General features: G+C 33.5%; 1 protein-coding gene across 1 annotated transcript in view; it reads left to right on the forward strand.

The window, feature by feature from the left end:
• The first annotated feature begins 11,325 nt into the window (after window positions 1-11,325).
• LOC144439908 (QRFP-like peptide receptor) overlaps window positions 11,326-21,649 on the forward strand; it is a 75,077-nt gene continuing 64,753 nt past the window's right edge. The window contains exon 1 of the mRNA XM_078129139.1: window positions 11,326-11,465. Within this exon, the coding sequence (XP_077985265.1) occupies window positions 11,326-11,465 (140 nt within the window). The remainder of the gene's footprint in view (window positions 11,466-21,649) is intronic.

A 21,649-nucleotide genomic window follows, 5' to 3' on the forward strand; every position in this document is an offset into this window, starting at 1 on the left:
AAATTTGATTCCCTTTTATAGAAGAACGGAAAGAGAGACCTAGGAAGTGTGTAAATGAATGATTGTATGTATGTATGTATGTATGTATGTATGTATGTATGTATGTATGTATGTATGTATGTATGTATGTATGTATGTATGTATGTATGTATGTATGTATGTATGTATGTATGCATGCATGCATGTATGTATGTATGTATGTATGTATGTATGTATGTATGTATGTATGTATGTATGTATGTATGTATGTATGTATGTATGGATACCCTAGCACGTACAGATAAATACAATGCATATATTTTGTCTTTCGATAATATCGCCATAGTAGCACGCTAATATGTGTTAAAATTGATAACTCGGTTAAAGCTGCAACTACATCATTTTCTGAAACTGTTTTGTTAAATATAATGATCTACTTGTAATGTTGTTCACCATGAGATATGTTGAATCCCTTATGAGTTATCACATTTGTGTAGCAGTACACATAGCAAGGTGTCATATATCCAATCAGATTGGTTTGTGGGTCAGCCCCTAAAAGTCAGTGGTCTGTGAATCACGGTTTCAACATTTTAGTATACTACATAGATAACAGAGACCTCTAATGGGCATGTACAATGTTGGTATTTCAATATTTTGAGTAGATATATACTTGGTTGTCTGATTAAAAAACACAACAACAACAACAACAACAACAACAACAACAACAACAACAACAACAAAAGCAGAAAAAAACCCAAAGAAACAGAGTTATAGCTAGTACTGCACCTTTAACAATAGGAAAGGCCCGATTCGTTTTATTTACCGTATATTCGTTCGAGCTCTGTGTTTGCTACTTGCGTTCCTTTTTGTGTATCTAATGTCCATATTTACCTATTTTAAAATATCATAAGAAAGATTATATCCATAAATACAGACACTGACTGACAGACAGACAGACACACATACACACATCAGGGTAATATGTAATATAGATGAAAAAAAGCAATCTAAACCCAACAGTTATCCATATATGACAAGAGCTTTGGGTAACAATATTTTCTCCCATCATTTATCTATAATACCAATACCACTACAATTATTCATGATGTCAAATTGTAGCCAAATCAATAATACTTATAAATCCACTGTCAGACCAGGAAATGAAACATGTTTAGCTCTAATCTACATGGTATTTCGTTTATAATGTTTTGAAAGAGTAGTGATGTGGGAAAATGATTTCAACTTTCAACATTTCGCGATTTCAAAAAGAAATCACACTCGAGTGGCATTTGTGAATTATGAATCTTTAACCGACGATAAATAAATGATCTTATAGAGAAACATTACATGAAAATTACAATCGTATTATACTATACCGGTAATATATATTCGACTACAAAGGAAGGATCGCGCCAATGGCGTATATTGTGCAAATACTACCAAACTAATAATGCCATACACAATGCAATTGCCATGGTTATTTCACGGGAAGGATTGTTTGAGTCAGACTTAATACTTGTCAATACACCTGGGGACGTAGACAACATTTTCTAAGACTATTTGCAACGAAATTAAATATCGAAGGTGGATATTTAAGACCAAAGGCAAACGTTACGGTTATAGCAGCAGACACACTAAATGTGATACTTACCTGTTATTAACTGAAGTCTTTGTTATTAACAGCCAGCGAACACACATTTCGAGCAACGGCTTACGAAAAATGTATGTAAATCTAGGCACCGCAAAAGTTTTCAAACACTAGGGCGTAATGTTGACGAATTTTTGAAGGGGAAAAGGTTCGCAAGTTCCTGTAATGTGTAGAAATTCTCAAGACAAGCATATCACGCGTATGGATTCGAAAAGAATAAATTCCTCTTTCACCCAATGGGGTATGTGATTGTACACAAGTAAGTACTAGTTGGGCAGAAGAGGATTGACACATACTGTGCTAAATTCGCCTTGTGAGTTTGCATATACGCTTGTGTTGTTATAAATAATATGACTATATGGAATCGTTCAAGAAGAATTAATCAGTTTGGTTCATGTCATAAAACAGTTTTCTTGGAGATAATCCAACTTTTAGAACACACACCTTAAAGGGAGCTTAAGCTTGGCTTTTAAAGCAGCCTTTATGAAAATTCATGGATTAATTTAGCGAAAATAAAATCGAACTTTCAATTTCTAGTCTTTTGCATATCCACGTGACTGGTCAACGATATTTTGTAATGCTGTATTGGTGATACAGAAGTGTTTGTCATAATGTCGTGTACCGATTTATATTTATACATGAATTTGAAGACTAAGAAATTCCTTCTCTCTAATAACCTAATTCTATTGAGGAAATAAGAATGTTTACTTCTAAAATGGCGAGACCGCGGAAATTTTGAATCCCCAAACCAAAAAAATGACTTTATATTTATGCAATGTGATAATGATAAAAATAGCGCCCTTTGTCGTTCGGATCAGAAAACATCACAAAAGTAGGTTGACATTCTAGGGACACACAAAAAGCATGTATTTTGGCACAAACATTGTATATTGCTGTACAGAACATCATTAAGTACATCATTAAGTTCAAAATAGCATTTTGTTTTTTCAATGTCATTTTTTGAATTTTTGTTCAAGAATCCAGACTGTTAAAGTTCGGTTATGAATTGAAAGCATCGACATATACAAACCAATTAACTTGGATTTGCTTTACCTACTCATCCCCTTTCTCTAAATGTAACCGACTGAGTGGCCAATTAATTTTAAAGGTTTTACGGTGAAAAACATAAGAAATCAAGAAAAATCGTAAAGGGTAAACGTAAAGATTGTTCTCATGCAGTTTTGTAATTTAATGAGTTAACTCGCCAAAAAATTACATCATAAAAAAGAGTGTTACCTACGTGAGAAACCTCATATAAAATACGAAAATCTAAAACATTACACGTCTCTAGTATCATTCAGTGTGGCATCGGAGTGATTATTTGTTGGGTACTTCACACGCCAGTAGGATAAAAAGTCGACATTTGACAATTTGAAATAACATGCCGCTACAAACATTAACATAAATACAAAGCATGTTTCCCAATGCCGCTCAAAAACCCATATATCTTAATGACACTTTTCAGCACGATATGTGTCATTCGTACCATTAACACAAAACATTATTTTTGTATCTTAATGGTAGCAATGACCTATTTAGAGACTTCTTATTTCAATGTGATGTTATTTCAATGTGAGGATTCTGTTCCGTATATCCCGTGATGTACATTTAAAGTAGTCAATTTGCTCTTTTCTCTTTTCTTTCTTGCAGTGTGAATCATTGTACGGGGATAATGGCATCAACGATTTTACTTAAATGCAGTAATAGCAAAATATTATCATGTGACTGCTACATTTGTAGGAAGGGATAGGTGGGCACTTTTTTGTGCTGTCAATACCTTCCCCAACAAACGTATGTTATAATCACACTGTTAGGTTCCATATAACCCCTTCTCAAATATTTCTCAAACCAAAGCATAGTTAGTCGAGACATAGTTGGTAAAAGATATACCAATCCATTTAATCCTAAAAAGTACACTTTCCCAAATACCTTTATTAGTACAAATGGTCAAATTATTCCCATGACAATCTCTGTCCTATATAGTTAGATAAACATACAGTTATATAGACAGACACATAGACAGATAGATAGACAGACATACATACATACATACATACAGACAGACATACAGACAGACAGACAGACAGTCAGACAGACAGGCAGGCAGATATATAGCTAGATAGAGATTTCGATAGACAGATAGATAGATAATGATTATATATATAGACAGATAGGTAGATAAATGGTTAGATAAATATTTCTATTCTGCGCGCCTAATAACACGATCAACTAGTTATCCTAATTTCAAGGATATTACTTACATACAGCTGAGAGCTTTAATATTTTCATTGTAAATAATTTCCCTTGGTATATTATGTAATATTAAACATTAATCTTAGTGTGTATCTTGTCCTTTCGGAAGTTATTTATCTGAATGTCATAATTGGAGATGAAACTTTAATATTACGTTTTAGCCTATATTCTCCTCTTGTGTTACAGACCCCAGGGTCAGTACCAGCCGCAAGTCTATACCACTAATATTAACTCAATTAGTTGAATTCTCTCGACATTTTGGATTACTGGAGAGTAATTTGGAAAAAGAGCTTTCGGCAGACAGAGGAAATGTCAGAATAGATCTTCAATACACCTCAGGGTCATGGTTGAATCAACTCCTGAACTTTTGCAAGAAAGGGAATTACCATCATGAGTACGTTTTGTATATTTCTGCATGTAAAGTTAACCCACGAAGAAAGAAGTCTTCCCTACTTAGCCAAAAAAGATCCGCTGTTATAAAGAACAACATGGAAGCAATTGTAAGAAAATATTTTCTTAGGAAACATTTCGGATAATCTAGCCTACGAGGTCCATACACATAACCTCATTACCAAAGTAAATTAGCTTCGTTTTAAGATTTTTTCAAAATCACAAAGTGTAATAAGTTATTTTTGCTTGGTAATATATAACTTCTGTATTCCTTTTACCATTACTTTCTTAATTAGTTTAGTTGGTCATGCCGTTGTGTATTGAAATAATTGTGTTTATATATGAATTTTTTTACAAAGCTGTACCAGATTTTGTATATATCTAGGATAACTGTAATCGGTAATCGATTTCTTTTGATTCTTCTCGAACATACCTTTCTTTACTACTCGTGAATTAGGGTTGCATATACATAGAACGAAAGAAGGACATTACGTGAGTCATAACACATCACAACATGGTCATTACTCTGCAAAACATGAAATTCAAAATTGAGCCTGATCTTAAAACTATCCATAACCCATAGTCCATATTCTTTAGTCATTAGTCATTACAATAGTTTTATGTAAACCTTAATATTTGAAATTATATACATTTTGGAGATATGGTAAAATAAGAATATCAGTCATCGAGGTCTGTAGGGTACATTTTGCCAGCTAGTTATTTTCGGAATAACATCGTCGGAAAATTAATTTGAAAACCAAAATTACTGATGGCACAGGAACTTTATTTTGATCATACCTATGGCTTAGAAAAAGACACACGTAACTCCAGTGCTAAAGGATCCTAAGCTTGGAAGCGATTGTTGATCTTGTTTTAGCAAATGATATTACCCTGTAGCGCCTGTCATCCTCTGATATTTCCTGTCAAATGGAATTAATGTGATCGTATAAAATCAAATACCTCTGGCAATTACAGATGACAGTTGATTTACTACCTGTTCGATTCTATATATCCCCAGATTCAACGTCTTTGTTGAACAACGTAGACCTCAGTGGAGAAGAAAGCTTTTAAACGAATTGACTGATTACAAATGGAGGCACCTTTATAAGCACAAGCGTCACGTTAAGGTGCCTCTAAATTGCCTAACATAAAGACAAAAAAATTGTATTGAATTTATGACAGTATTATACCTAAATGTATATTTTTGAGTGCAATAGTTTAAAGAGGTGTCAGTCACACAGCTTTTAACCTCGAATACACATTGTTCCATAGATGCTTCTACCTGATATGTCACACTACATGTATGACAGGACTGCGTTGTATTCAAATAGTGGCCAGTCTTTTCTACTGAGTCAGATGTTCACTCCTTGATCACGTTAATCATTTAGGGCGATTGCATGGGATTCCAGGATACCGAAAGATTCTAACCCTAACGTACGAGGGAAGTTTGTGCCTGTTTAACTACTATGTTAATTCAATAATTGCTTAACTATCATTAGAAATAAGGTGACTCGATAGATAGATATATATATATATATATATATATATATATATATATATATATATATATATAGATAGATAGATAGATAGATAGATAGATAGATAGATAGATAGATAGATAGATAGCTGGGTGGATGTATGGTGGATGGATGGGTGGTTGGGTGGATGGATGGATGGATGGATGGATGGATATATACAAATAAGTTTATATATATATATATATATATATATATATATATATATATAGATATATGAAGAATGGTTAGATAGATAGATTAGACAGATGGCGGTAGATAGATAGATAGATAGATAGATAGATAGATAGATAGATAGATAGATAGATAGATAGATAGATAGATAGATAGATAGATAGATAGATAGATAGATAGATAGATAGAAGGACGGATGGACTGACAGACAGACAGAAATACCCATTTAATAACTTTACATCATCGGCTGATAAAATGGTGGTAGAAATGTGTATAAGAATTGTACCGTAAATATATTAATGACGACGATGGAATTAGACTGCATTGTCAGAATTGCATTGCTTTTTGTTAGAAAAACAAAACACTGAGCAAATGAAATCATACCTTGGCGTGTTCAATACCTAACGAGTGATCAGAAAACTCTGAAGTTAAAGCGTTGAGTATAAAAACAAGGGGATTATACTAGTAAGACATTGTTCACAGTAAAGTGATTTCGAAAGACATTTATGCGCAGGGAAAATAAAGCAGGTTCACTACGTGTTTTAACTAAGAGACACTTTGGCAATAATTGATACGAGACGACGAATTACGATTCCATGGTATTCAATCAACTGTCCGAAGATGTAAAGGAGTATGTATTCGACCGCTACTTTGAATTTTGTGAAATGTTTGGGAATATAGTTATCGGCCATAAAATTTAAATTTTTAAAAATAGACTTTAATGTTTATCGAGCGATATAAAGCATCTGTCTGAAATATGAATTCTTGTCCTTGGAAATTTGAATTGAATCGATGGTATTAAATTTTAATTGTTTGAATATTTATAGAATAATCGAAAAAGCCAGCCTTAAGGTACAATGTCTACTGATTTGAATATTACGCCGATTACATTTTGAATTACAGAAATAGGATTTACCTTTTCTATATTGAAATCTTTATTTTAATCTTGCAATGCAGCTGCATTTGCAACATGAAAAAATAATGATAGCATGTATAGTTTTACGCAGAAATGTACAATTCTAAGTGTAAAGTACTTGTACAGTCGACGTCTATCTTCAGGCATTAAAGAAAGAATGTCTAGATACGGATTTAAGAAGGAGTCGGACATACATACTGTCCGTGTCTGTCTGTCTGTCTGTCTGTCTGTCTGTCTGTCTGTCTGTCTGTATGTCTGTCTGTCTGTCTCCCTCCCTCCCTCCCTCCATCTCCCTCACTCCCCCTCACTCCCCCCCCTCTCTCTCTCTCTCTCTCTCTCTCTCTCTCTCTCTCTCTCTCTCTCTCTCTCTCTCTCTCTCTCTCATTTACAGACTATAATTACAGACTATAATCACTGCAACTATTAATGTCATTGGAACAGTGTGAGTGTGCTTAACTGTTAAACGACATGTTGTTAAACCTGTAAATTACCAGTTCACTGTCGACATTTAACGACATACTTAATAATAATAATATCAACATAAATGACAATTACTGGAATAATTTCATTTGATATAAATTTACACCTTTGTGTTCAGTCTCTTCAGAACTAATACACACCAGACTGTGTAGTATTATCAACAAGGTCGTAACAATGCCAAACGTTAACCTGCCACAAATGACACGTGTTATAGGATGTCATAGCCATCTGCCACCACTATTATGTGCAGGTTTTATTACTTTTAGCAACATTGTTAAGATTGTCATAAATACGAATCGTAAATATTTATTGGTCAATTCTGATGTTAAACTACCGTATACTTTTTTGTACAGTCACTGTGTCAAATATACGGCCTTGTACTTTACTATGATAATCGTAATGCATATGGGAATGCCCATTAACTTTTATCAATTTGTGTCCCATGAAGTCCAGTGACGGGTCGACTCTCATTGTGGATTGAGAATTATCTCGCCTATTGAAACAAGGCTTCAGTAATCATTGATTCAGAAAGGATTTTGATATTCTGGTACATAAACGTTCTTGCAATTTAGGAAGACGGGTAATGTCTGTTTTTTGATAGTATGAGACTTTTTTGATAAAAGTGTTAGTTTTTTGTATCAGTAGGATATTGAAACTCTCTCCATGACATGTTTGGATACACTGTTGTGATGAGAAGATTAGAATTAAAAAAAAAATGAAATTGTTAGATTATGTTTATGAATACCATTCAAGTTTTTGTCTAAATAAAAAATATCACTCTCATACCATTGTCATCTGACTTTGTTGGATACAACCATGCAGAAACCAACATGAAACTACACTTTCTACATGTTAAAACTGCAAGATCGCAATGTTTTGCTACATTCTGAAATAAACCATAGAAACATACAGTAACTTTCTGATCACTCGTTAGGTATTGAACACGCCAAGGTATAATTTCATTTGCTCAGTGTTTTGTTTTTCTAACAAAAAGCAATGCAATTCTGACAATGCAGTCTAATTCCATCGTCGTCATTAATATCTTTTACGGTACAATTCTTATAAATATTTCTACCACCATTTTATCAACCGATGATGTGAAGATATTAAATGGGTATGTCTGTCTGTATGTCAGCCCGTCCGTCCTTCTATCTATCTATCTATCTATCGACGCAGAAACACGGGCACCAATGATTTGATGTCTGCATTTTGATGTCTTCAAGGTGGCAGGTCAGTGCATTCCATTTAGAAAGTACTTTATTCTTGCTATCGTAAAGTGCAAAGCATGACTGTACACCTTCTTACTGGTAACTTTATGGTTGTATCAAAAAAGCCAGAAAATATTAATATGAAACGGCTGTAGAACAACACAATATTGAAAGTATGCAGTATTTTGAACATGCATCCGAACATTTCCCGGTCCAACAAACAATATAGCAGCCATTAACAAGACGCAGGCGAACATATGTGTACTTGTAACATCAATTGTTCAAATATAGTACTTCTGTGGTTGCCGATAACGGTTGTCCTGTGATCTACGCTCGGTCAAATGGAGGAACACAATAGTGTCTAATGGTATACCATTAATAATTCAGTCTGCAATTATAGCAATGGTATAATGACCATGCCCTTCCTTTGTGAGGACAATGTTTATTCAAACGTGAAATTATCCACGTCTAGCTCGAGGTATGAAAGGAATAGGTACTTTTTATTGAGCACTATATACCAGCATGGTATATATATCTTAGTAATATATTTTACTTTCGATATGGTGATTTTAGGTACAGGTTTCCAAGTATTAAGTCACACGGCGTTAGAGATGGACATCAAGCTTAAACAAATCAAAAACCGGTCTAGACAAATACAAAGTGTCTAATCCAGGTGTTTAAATCACAAGAGTGTTAGTGAAGTGTTAAGGGTCGACATTTTGAACATCGCTTGGAAAGGATGAATCATTCAAGCAAGTGAATTTTTCCAACAATTTTAACAATAGCTGATAAAGGGTACACGACTTAACGGCAGCGCTACTACACTCTAAACAGTTCTAAATATACATATTGCAAATGATAAAATGAACTGCATTAGGCAAAAGAAAAAGAAGAATTGTTTCTGAACTGCGCGCGCATCACTTAAAACCCTCGCGTCGGTCTTTTTTGTTTTCGTGTTTGACCTGCCAATGCAGTCTGCATAACTCTCCGTTTTTCAGTGAAGACAACTGTAGAGCCAATCATGAAGAAGCAAATGACATCTGCTCCACACACGCACTTGCTCTAAAGTACTAAATGGAAAGAACAGTAACTGCCATGGTAGACTGAGTGACGGGTTTGTTGAGAATAAAAACCTCACGTCATCGCACCACTTTAGACAACATGTCCTAACCAGAAACAATTCTTGTTTTTGTCCTTAAATGGAATTTCAAACACAGACATGTCGTCAATAATATCGCTCGTGAAAATGCCGCTGCAGACTATCAAACACGAAAATAACGTCGATCTGTTTTGTCCTACTATCCATTGAGCGCCCGTGTTTGTTTACAACAAAATAACACTTACGTATAATGGCTTATAAGCTCATTGAATAATTAATAAATTAATTAAATAAATAACATTCAAATGTCGTGTCCTTGCCAATACTATGATAGTTTGACATTTGAAATTTGAAAAGAGGTATTTTCTATACTTATGATATCATAAAACCGGGTTAATAATTTAATTAGTGTAAACTGATTCTTTCCCTAAGGTATTTGGTAATATGATATTCCTTCTATCTCTTCTTTAAGATCTCTATTTTGCCGACAAGCTATGCATTACACTGCCTTTAGGTGTATCGTTTTAAAAAAGATAAACATGCACTGACCTGTACTCGTATATCGTTTAATAAGTAATCACTTTGCTTTGCCGACTGTCAATGTGATACTCTCAATATTTGATACATCGACGATTTGACGTGAAAAGATATGAATGTAATGCTACAATAATCGAGAGGAAAATGTATATTGCTATGACAACTTTCACAAATAATAAATACATATTGCTATGGCAATTTTTACCGCATCGCTACCATAGCAAGTAACACATTTACAACTTTATTATAGTAAATTCTGAATGTTGAAGTGTATTATTTGTGAAAATGAGACAAAATTCAAAAAAAGTTAAGTAATGTAATATTTGTCCTTAGTAAAGCGGCCATATTAATCTAGTCAGGCAAATATTTAGTACCTCTAAGAAGAAGCTGGAAAGATCAAAGTGTTTCATGGCATTGTGCATATTTTAATATTTGTTCTTGGTCAAGTGCCAATATTAATCCAGTCGGGCAAATATTGGACACCTTTTGATAAGAAGCTGAAAAGATCAAAGGGTTTCATTACATAATGCAAATTTTAATATTTGTAGTTAGTTAGGCGTCAATATTAGTGCAGTGTGCAAATATTCAACACCCCGAAGAAAAAGCTAGAGAGATAAAAAAAGTTTCATGACTCTGTGTATATTAATGATTCAAAGCTAACAAGGTAAATATAAAGTCGTTTATGACTATATATTTAGCATAAAGAATGTCTTCAAGAATAAAATTTAAGAAATTTCGAAATGTCAAAAGACGCAAAGAGTACTAATGCTTATCTGCCTTTGAGTGCCAAGAACATCGATGTATTACAAACGTATTGGCCCATGGCAAATTAAGTCTGTCTGTCTGTCTGTCTCTGTCTGTCTGTCTGTCTGTCTGTCTGTCTGTCTGTCTGTCTGTCTGTCTGTCTGTCTGTCTGTCTGTCTGTCTGTCTATATCTATCTATCCGAAAAATGATCGAAAATTAGTTATACCAAACTAACCTTCATCTTATGATATGTGGCGTTAATTGGAACTTATTACTCATGTACAACCTCAGCTCGTTATAATTTTATTGGAATGTATTTTATAACACTTGATGGAATGTCTGGCTACATTTAAATTCTGAAATGCCGTGTGATGAATACTTAAACATCATCGTCCAGGTCTTAGATGATGGCATAGCCATATCAGCACTCTTAGAATTCAATGTCTTTAATGTACATGCAAAGGCTATGTCCCAATGGAATAATAAACCTGTTCGTAAAATGTAAGAAAACATTTACAGAATGGCACTGTGTGTTGATTGATAGTATACTTTGCCCTTAGCAAATATGCTAAAAGTATAAATACCATTTCGTAAGGTTAAATTATCACACACTGACATAAGCTTACATAATCACTATAATCTCATCTACCTTTCCTCCTAATTCTCTCTTTCTTAATAACAAGTACAAACCTTAAAAATATTTGATAATTCGGTAATGCATTCGGTCTCTCTCTCTTTCTCTCCTCCTACCTGCCCGCCTGTGTATATTTGTAACGTTTTCATACTATGGACAAATATCTATATCTGTGTTTGTATATATTTCCGTATGCAAGATGTTATGCTATAGTCTAAATGCATAAATTTATCCCTTGACTTCAATTGACGTTTAGTGCCGTTGACCCTAAACCGTCACTATTACAAAATGTTATTTTTCTACAGCAAAATGTGTCAAGCAATGATATCAGACTGAATATACTAGCATTTTTCTTTTATGCATATTGGCGGTCATTGTGGTGAACCAGTGAGGAAGTCACAAACTCAACCGATTTCGTTGTCTAACCTTTATGCTCAATGTAACATATGATCACAGATAAACCGGTTCGGACAAACGACTCAATAGTGATTTTTAAAAGCATGATACGTGAAACGTGAAATCAATAGTCTTACAAAAGCATTGCCGCAAATACAACGTGATGTTAAAATACTCAACACGAGCATTACATGGTACAATAATCCGGAAAAAATTAGTACCATTCCAGTCAGTAAAAGTTTCAGAAAGAGTATAAAGATTTGATATTTGATGAATACTTGTTTTCTATTTTCGCATAATATAGTTGTCATCATCGTCGTCGTCGTCGTCGTCGTCGTCGTTGTTGTTGTTGTTTTTACCGTGTTGGACGTTTATTCCAACATGACCCTGTAGCAATCGCAAAATACTTCTATTTTAGTACTGCAAATTTTGAGTGGCTAGACTAGATCAGTTAATGTCTAGCATCTCACCATTCACCAGCTCTGTTTGATAAAACCACGTAGAAACACACAAGAAACTGCATATTCTACACTACGAGAGCAAGATCGCAATTTCTACAGTTTCCACAGTTTTTATGAAAGGCTATTATTTTATTGCCATCTTGCTGAATGTAGCCTGTGTTGTTTCATATTGATTTCTGCACTGTTGTATCAGGCAGAGCTGGTTAATGGTAACATGAACGGGAGTGTAACCAATTATAATTCTGATTCCCGCATTTATATTTGTATACTGTTTATGTGGAGGTCCATTAATCACGCTCATATAGCCGGAAAGGTATGTGTATTTGAGTAAAAACTGTGGTTTTATTGTATAATTTTACACCACATCTGTTAACTGCATTTCCTTTCAATATGTAGCACACCAGGAACCAAGTCAATTACACTTCATCATCATAGATGACTTGTAAGTAATCTGTATTTTAAGACTTATCGTAGTTAATGTACAGTTATCGGTTGATTCCTATGAATAAGTGATCAATCATCAGCCCTGTACTTCTAATAAGTAGAGTGTTCATATTACTGACTATTAGATATGTATCTACAACGTTGAGTCTAAAAGTTCAGTGACGTGAGATTTATGTTGCTGATACACTTTGGCAATATTTCAAAGCGCAAAACACACGTCTACTTAACAAACGCGTGTTTTTGGGTCCCATGCTAAGCCAGTAAATGGAAAAAAATGGGTAGATTACTAGTATACACAGGGTTTGTGAACAGATATAATGGACTTCACGTATATATGTGCAAATGCTGAGCTTTAGAAACTTTATAGTTGTACACATTTGGATGTAACTGCTCCCGTTCATTTTGATTTCGAAATTTTGGTTAAATCTATTCCGAATAAAAATAAAATGAATGATAACAAAATGTGACTTTTCTCTGGAGTCATATTCTGTGTAAGTATTTTATGAAATAGGTAATTGCTAACAAAATATAACAAATTATGTCTCCTATGTTAATCGTGTATGCTTGAGGCTTTATGCATTATATCGTATTGACCCCCTAACATTTGAAGTCGTGCTGTATGTAGTTTTAACATTAATCTTATGTGGAGGATATGACTTGCAACACACAAATCGAACTTCTTAAATTCCTCTTTCTATTTTATATTCCACTTCTAGCAATAATTATAATTAAAGAATTATATATATATATATATATATATATATATATATATATATATATATATATATATATATATATATATATATATATATATATATATATATATATAGTTTTGGTAGTACTGGAACTCTTTCGTGGGTGTAACTCGGAGTTTCACGCATATTGCGATCAGCAGACACTGATGATATATATATATATATACCGCAAATACAGAGTGTCTGATGATCGCAATATGCGTGAAACTCCGAGTTACACCCAAGAAAGAGTTCCAGTACTACCAAAACTATTACGCTCTGCCACTGCGGTATAGAGCACTGTCTTAGCAGATTGATACTCACCGAGTTATATATATATATATATATATATATATATATATATATATATATATATATATATATATATATATATATATATATATATATATATATATATATATATATATATATATATATTAAAGTGGTCATATGGATGAGGATTGGGTATTTATTTTTGCTTTTTAATTAAAAATAAAATGATTTAGCATGACTTACTAAAATCCAATGTGAAGCAACATATGCCAAAACTTTGTTTGTAACTCAATACATTGTAAAAGATTAATGAAGGTGTCAAATATTTATTATTGTACGTACAACTTTTTACACCTTTGAAATCTTTTTGGAAACTATTGAGTTACAAACATAGACTTTGTTAATATTGTTTAACATTAAATTTAAGAAGCCATGATAAAATTGTTTTATAAAATTTAAAAATCCAAAATAAATACTTTTTCTTCATCCATATGACCACTTTTAAAGGTCGAAAGTCAAAAATTGACAATTCGTACAAGTGCAATGTTGAGAATCAGCAGTACATGACAATATTTTGTTTTGTTGTAGGAATGATATTCAAAATAGCATGACGATTTAATCTCTATCTCAAGGTTGGAAAACAAACATACTGTTATACAGCAAACATAGCTAATTTATTCACGTTCATGAGATATAAATTTATTTGTTGGACAATAATCTGCCAGGAGATGGACAAGGTGTGTACATATAACTAACTAAATGTAAATTGTGAAAGCGTGATTGATGTTCATCGACAAATCAAAGTCAAAGTAGTTCATATCCCACATGGACAGCGTCCCTATTTCCAAAAGGTTGATAGCCAATCAACAATAGAGGGAATTCGATCTTGAAATACACGTTGATTATCTCCATCTACACAGTCATGATTTATTAGTTTCCTTAATCACCATTCTAACTGACCTTTAACTTGATCTGCATTCCAGAATGATAGCATTTCACAATTTAGATTCTAATATTCATTGTGAGATAGGGAGAGTTACCTACAAGACAATCTAATCTATATGGATATAAGGTTTGCATTTGAATTCATGTTTTTCTCTCAAAAGGTGACCTTATAGTCAGGTGAATATGTTTGCAAGTGGTATATATGTGATAAAGAGACAACAATGAAGTAAACATACACAACGTGTATGTATGTATGTATGTATGTATGTATGTATGTATGTATGTATGTATGTATGTATGTGTATTAAAGCCTACGAAGGACCTGAGTGTTAAATGGAATGGAATAGTAAGTCATTGCATTGCATACTAAACATATGGATCACTTGCATCGATGAACACTAATTCGGTCAAATTAAAGACGTCGTTTCATTTAAATGACGTTTGACCTGATTCTGGGAGTAATTGAAAGTACAATTATATGTTTTTAAATATAAAGTATATGCCATAATATATATATATATATATATATATATATATATATATATATATATATATATATATATATATATATATATATATAACATTCAAGAGAACTTGTACACTTCTTATCACTTATCAAGTATACCGTTTACATGGGGTGCCATGATTGTTTATGAAATCAATGTCAAGCTTGAATCATCAACACAAAATGTTGTATATGTAGATGTAGTCAAACTGTAAACAAAGTTATCAGTGCTGAGGGCAAATGAATAGTCAATGAGTAGAATGTAAACATAGAAGTCAAAAAACATCTTACTGAAAGCTCGATATAATCACAGTGGTTGTATGTAATCAAAGCAATCAGTCGGCAGTAATTTAATTGACGTCATTGGAATTTACTTCTTTAACAAAATCACATAATAGTCTTATAATGACAGCAATTAAAATGTGTTATTTGACACCTGATATGAATGTTGTAGATGATAAATTGGAGAAATAGTCTACTTGGGTGTAAAGGGTTGTATACATATATCAGACAACGAGTCTCATCAAGGCGTTATCGTATCTTAATAGGATGACCATGCGACGTTAATATACATTATGAATATCTGAATATGAATGTAATATGAATATAATGAATGAATATGCTTATGTCAAAGAAAGTACTAGGGGCAATATCGATTCGAAACCTAAGTTTGAGATTCGGGTTCAAATTCTTATTCACACAATAGACGAATATTAGGAATGTATACTTTATTGGAAATTATAGTATTTGACAATACATAACGTTACGGCAGTTCTACTTGATGACCAACGAGAGCAAGAGAATGGCAATGTATATATTAAAGCTTGCAGCCATGGAGTTATTCCCCCAGTACACGTTTGAAGTGATGAGATAATGTGTCATGAGCAAAGTGCTTACATTAACAGATACCTCATTGATGTATAGATAAGTGTGTTGAAACGTTCGTATTCGTTGTGTGTCATCTTTTGAAGTTAAAACATCCAAAAATATGGGTTTGCGTTTACCATGTTCAGAATCAATACTTTAAATTTTTTTTTTTAACAATGTTTGAAGGGGTGCTACAATACCATTACATTCCCATTACGATACCTGATATGTACAATTAGTGGTTATGAACTCTAGATCCTATTATCCTAAGGCCTAAAGTATATACAGTTCACTATTTATTTATCATACCAGGTGTTACTTTGTCTCGAAGAAGTACTCAGATTATTCATATATCACTGTGAAATATCCAGGTATAAAAAACAAAATATGAAATGTAATAAAAAACATAATTTTACAAAAATGCTAGCTGATCATTTAACTTGAACCATCTGGACAGGACGTAATATTAAGCTACAACAGTTGTAAAGTGCCTTTATGCTTAATTTCTGCATGTGATGATATAACATGATAATACTTACCACAGCGGCAGTGTCGGCTGTTTGTGTTCGTCAGATAAACCACGATATTCAAGACAGTGTCTATGCTAATGTATACCTATAAACATATGGCTCATTTTATTTCTAAGAACCACAATCTTTGAGGGCGGTATAACGAGAAAGGGCAGTGTAAATGTAATACAACGGTACTACTCCTTTTATCAGCAAATGAACAAATTGATTTCTGTCTGTTGTAAATTATTAATGTTAGATCAATTTTTAAAATGACATGTCTTTTGTAAGATTAACTTTTTGAACACCTGAAGAACTATAATGATCTAGTGTGACCGTACAGACAGTATAACATTTCTTTCATGAGCAGGATGTCCTCGTATTAGCTGTAGATGTTTATGGCTAACGAGGTATCACAGAAGATAAGGTTACTGTAACATCGACACATTATGAGAGAAGGTGGTAAGTTGAACTTAAAAGAACATAGCCTAGAGTTTGTAAATCACCAAACACCTGATGTCCAATACATTAATTATATAGCCGAGAAGATATATAATGTAACTAAGGCCGTTTTGTACTAAGAACCTTTTACGAATGTTAAAACCATTCACCATTTCAGTAAGAAAATATCCTCTTACGCAGGCTTTCTGGTCGAAAATACGGATAATATATCCGCTATGCTATACCACTTGCGTAGATCTTTTGCGTTTGACGTCTCTATTCAAGCTCCGTTACACCCACTGTCTCCAACCCTATTACATGCTTAGGAGTAAAACGTCAAATGTAATTAACCGTAGATGGAAGTCATTTAGATTCAAGCTGTGAAGCTTTTGCAATTATCACACTTGTGGGCATGATAGAATACTAGTGCATAAAAAGAAGCTGGATGTGACTGAAGTTCGCATTTTCCGTCTGGGCAGAGGATTCTCAGGGACGTGTTATAGTCGAAAATTAGTATTCGATAATGCGATTTGTAATACTGCATAGATGCATTTTTGAATAATACTTTTGAAGAACATGGACACTATCATGCCAGAGAGACTATAGAGTTTCAAATAGGTGGCAAAATGTTGTTCAAGTCTCACATATCGTTTTTTTTGTTACCAACTACGTAAACAATGTAAAAATACTGATAGCACGCAGGCGTAAATAACTATCCATTTTATGTCACTGTTTACATAAATCAACACGATGAGATGAGGATGAGACAATGAAGATTTAGACATAAAACTGTTTATTGGTTTTCACGTTCAGATAAAATGTTACAATTTATGTGACTGTGAGTGATCGTTATCAGTATCTCTATTATGTTTGTGTAATTGGCAACAAATCGAGTTGTACAGACATCAAGAAAAGTTGTGCTGCCTAATCGAAACTATATTCTCTTTAATATGGTAGTAAAATTTCTGACTTTTAGTTGTACAAATGATTCGGAAGAAACATCTATCCATAAATTTTGTTCCTGACGTACATATGTTATTTTTATAGCTAAAGATATTGATATCATGTGTGTACATAAGTTCCCAGGACAAACAAGACTTATGCTAGATGATTTTATATATATATATATATATATATATATATATATATATATATATATATATATATATATATATATATATATATATATACATATATATATATATATATATATATATATATATATATATATATATATATATATATATATATATATATATATATATATATATAACTCGGTGAGTATCAATCTGCTATAAGACAGTGCTCTATACCGCAGTGGCAGAGCGTAATAGTTTTGGTAGTACTGGAACTCTTTCTTGGGTGTAACTCGGAGTTTCACGCATATTGCGATCATCTGATGATCGCAATATGCGTGAAACTCCGAGTTACACCCAAGAAAGAGTTCCAGTACTACCAAAACTATATATATATATATATATATATATATATATATATATATATATATATATATATATATATATATATATATATATATATATCATAGAATATAACATGCCAACTACACCTTACACCTTATGACATCATCGAAATTATTTAAGATGTTCCCATAATACTAACACACTTGAAATGTGCATTGTTTATGGAAAATTTCTGTGTGTAACTAGTGTGCCGATTATTTTGTACAGATTTATTGGACTGACCAGCTAAAATATTCATGTCCTTGATTTCAGATGCGAGTCTCAAACGAAAAGATGTGTCTCATGTGAAATAATTCGGTGTTTAAGTTAAGAACCTAATTTCCAATTGTACAAGCAACATATAAGGGAATTATTTCACCTTAATAGTTGTCTCAAAATACTGCAGTAAATGTTGTCTCTAGCGGGCGCTAACTCGAAGCGCTTATAAAATAGCGAAAATAACATGCATTGCTGACGTTATAAGTTGATGTCCTTCAATAAAACAGTTTAACATAGATGTAATCTTGTTACATTCTTATTACATGATTGTCATCTAGACACCTTTTCCCAATGTCCCTCAAATCATCTACGCTCGACTGCGTTGTGTAAAGATATGAAAATCCATGGCAACATGGACAATAACCATGCCAACACCGATTATAACCATAGTGAACGTATGGTCAGATATATGACAAATGCAACTGTGATTGGGAAGACAACGTTACCTCAAAATTTAATTTACTTTAGTACATTTACTTTATTAATAGCGTCAAACATATTGTAACTTCTACACGGTTTTCTTAGCGTACCAGGCTATTTAATTTTAAAAATTTCTCGGGGATCGAGGACACAAATGAGTCAGTAAGCTTATAAACAAGTTCAAACTTTATTAATAACCAACCTTTTCTTGCTTATTTTGAGGACGATAATATCATACGGGGTACAACAATCGAGGAAGGACTGGCAAATTTGACCACAAAAGAAAACGTGGTGTGGTTGTCTGAGATTTGAGGCATGAATTGAGCTTGAAAATACCCACAAAACAAAAAGGTTAACTATTCCTAAAAATCTAAAAATCTCCCACTCTTCCTGAAAGATGCCTATTTTGAACTTTAGATCTCCGAAATCTAGCGAAGCGTATTCTCATCTTGAATAAAGCGACTGCAATTATTGTACGAACAGTAGCAAGTATACTATCATTGCGCATGCTTTTCAGGTATATATATTACTCTTCTTTTTTTTGCATCAAAATGGCCATATGGATGAGGATTGGGATTGGGTATTTATATTTAGATTTTTTGTTTATAAAACAATTTTATCATGACTTACTACTTACAAATTTGATGTGAAACAATGCATACATGTACATACATACTCAATGAATTGCATAAAGCTAAAAAATGAGTTAAAATTTTGTTATTTACGCATATCGTCGAGGTTATTCACACGTTATATATTATACAAGACTGTGAAAACACACACACAACCACACGCATGTTTTCCATTCGGAAAGTGATCTTCACAAATATTATTTCAATTTGGTGCATTTAGCAATGAATCATTTTCACCTTATGCCACATTTATGTACATGCTGAACTGCAAACCTGAGGTGCATTTATGCCACAACTTGACAATCAATCAAACTGTCTACAAGTCATATAGGGGTTCTATATTCAAAATTATACATGTAATTTGTCACGAAAAGGCTTAACCTCCAGAGGGCAATTTCACTTACTCTCTCGTTATCAAACCATGATCCATGTTATGAGAACGGCTAATGGTTAAACGTGTACAGGCAAAATGCTGTCGTTTCAAAGCTTTATTCATAGTTTTACTCTCCCAGTGAATTTAATGGCCTCTAGTTTGTTTATGTCAGCCCAGCGAGATGCGATATCATCAAACGTCCGCATGTTGAATTACTAAAATGTGACATAGACGGATGGCCATATATTGTGGTTGTCAAATAAATGGCAAAACTGTGTAAAATTATACTGAACCTAATGGATACTTGTCATTGTGACCATACGGTCGCTTAAGATACACAACCTGACCTAATTTGCTTAAACCGCGAAAACCGTATATATTGTCAACCGTAAATGAGTTTAGTTTATGCGAAGGCCAATTGAGCGAAATATCTTGGAGTTTCAATATTTTGTTAAAATAGGCACTTTTTTTACTAAGTTTTAAAATAAGAATGATATATACATCTGTATACATAAATATGCTATCATACAGTAGTCACATTTACAAACGGGCTGCTGATTGAGACATAGACACACACAGGCAATTTGTATGTATGAATGTATGTATGTATGTATGTATGTATGTATGTATGTGTGTGTGTGTGGGAGTGCGTCCGTGCATGCATGTCTACCTGCCTGCCTGCCTGACTGGCTGCCTGTCTGTCTGTCTGTCTGTCTGTCTGTCTGTCTGTCTGTCTGTCTGTCTGTCTGTCTGTCTGTCTGTCTGTCTGTCTGTCTGTCTGTCTGTCTGTCTGTCTGTCCGTCCGTCCGTCCGTCCGTCCGTCCGTCCGTCCGTCCGTCCGTCCGTCCGTCCGTCCGTCCGTCCGTCCGTCCGTCCGTCCGTCCGTCCGTCCGTCCGTCCGTCTGTCTGTCTGTCTGTCTGTCTGTCTGTCTGTTTGTTTGTCCGTTAATTCTTCTGACATCAAATTGATCTCTAAATATATGTTATATATTCAATTATCAGGTTCAGTATAACAAGTAATGAGGATACTTTATTTCAGTATTGTAAAACTGAAAATGTGGTACTCACTCCCAAAAGAGAACGATTTATCCTGAAATGACAAAGTGATTAGACTAGTTCTCGAGAAAGACAGTGAATATGACATTTAACTTAATATTCAATTCACGTTTTGCCTTTTTGATATTTTCTCATTTTCTTTGGAGTGTAGCTGTGCTTTTACTTTCGTAAAGGACTGTGCAGATGCCGATAAGTAAATCGCAAACAATGCCGTAAAAAATAATTGGCGAAATTTCTGAAGAGATTCAACAACTCG

The sequence above is a fragment of the Glandiceps talaboti genome, chromosome 9 (assembly GCF_964340395.1).
Source record: "Glandiceps talaboti chromosome 9, keGlaTala1.1, whole genome shotgun sequence".
Classification (NCBI taxonomy): domain Eukaryota; kingdom Metazoa; phylum Hemichordata; class Enteropneusta; family Spengelidae; genus Glandiceps; species Glandiceps talaboti.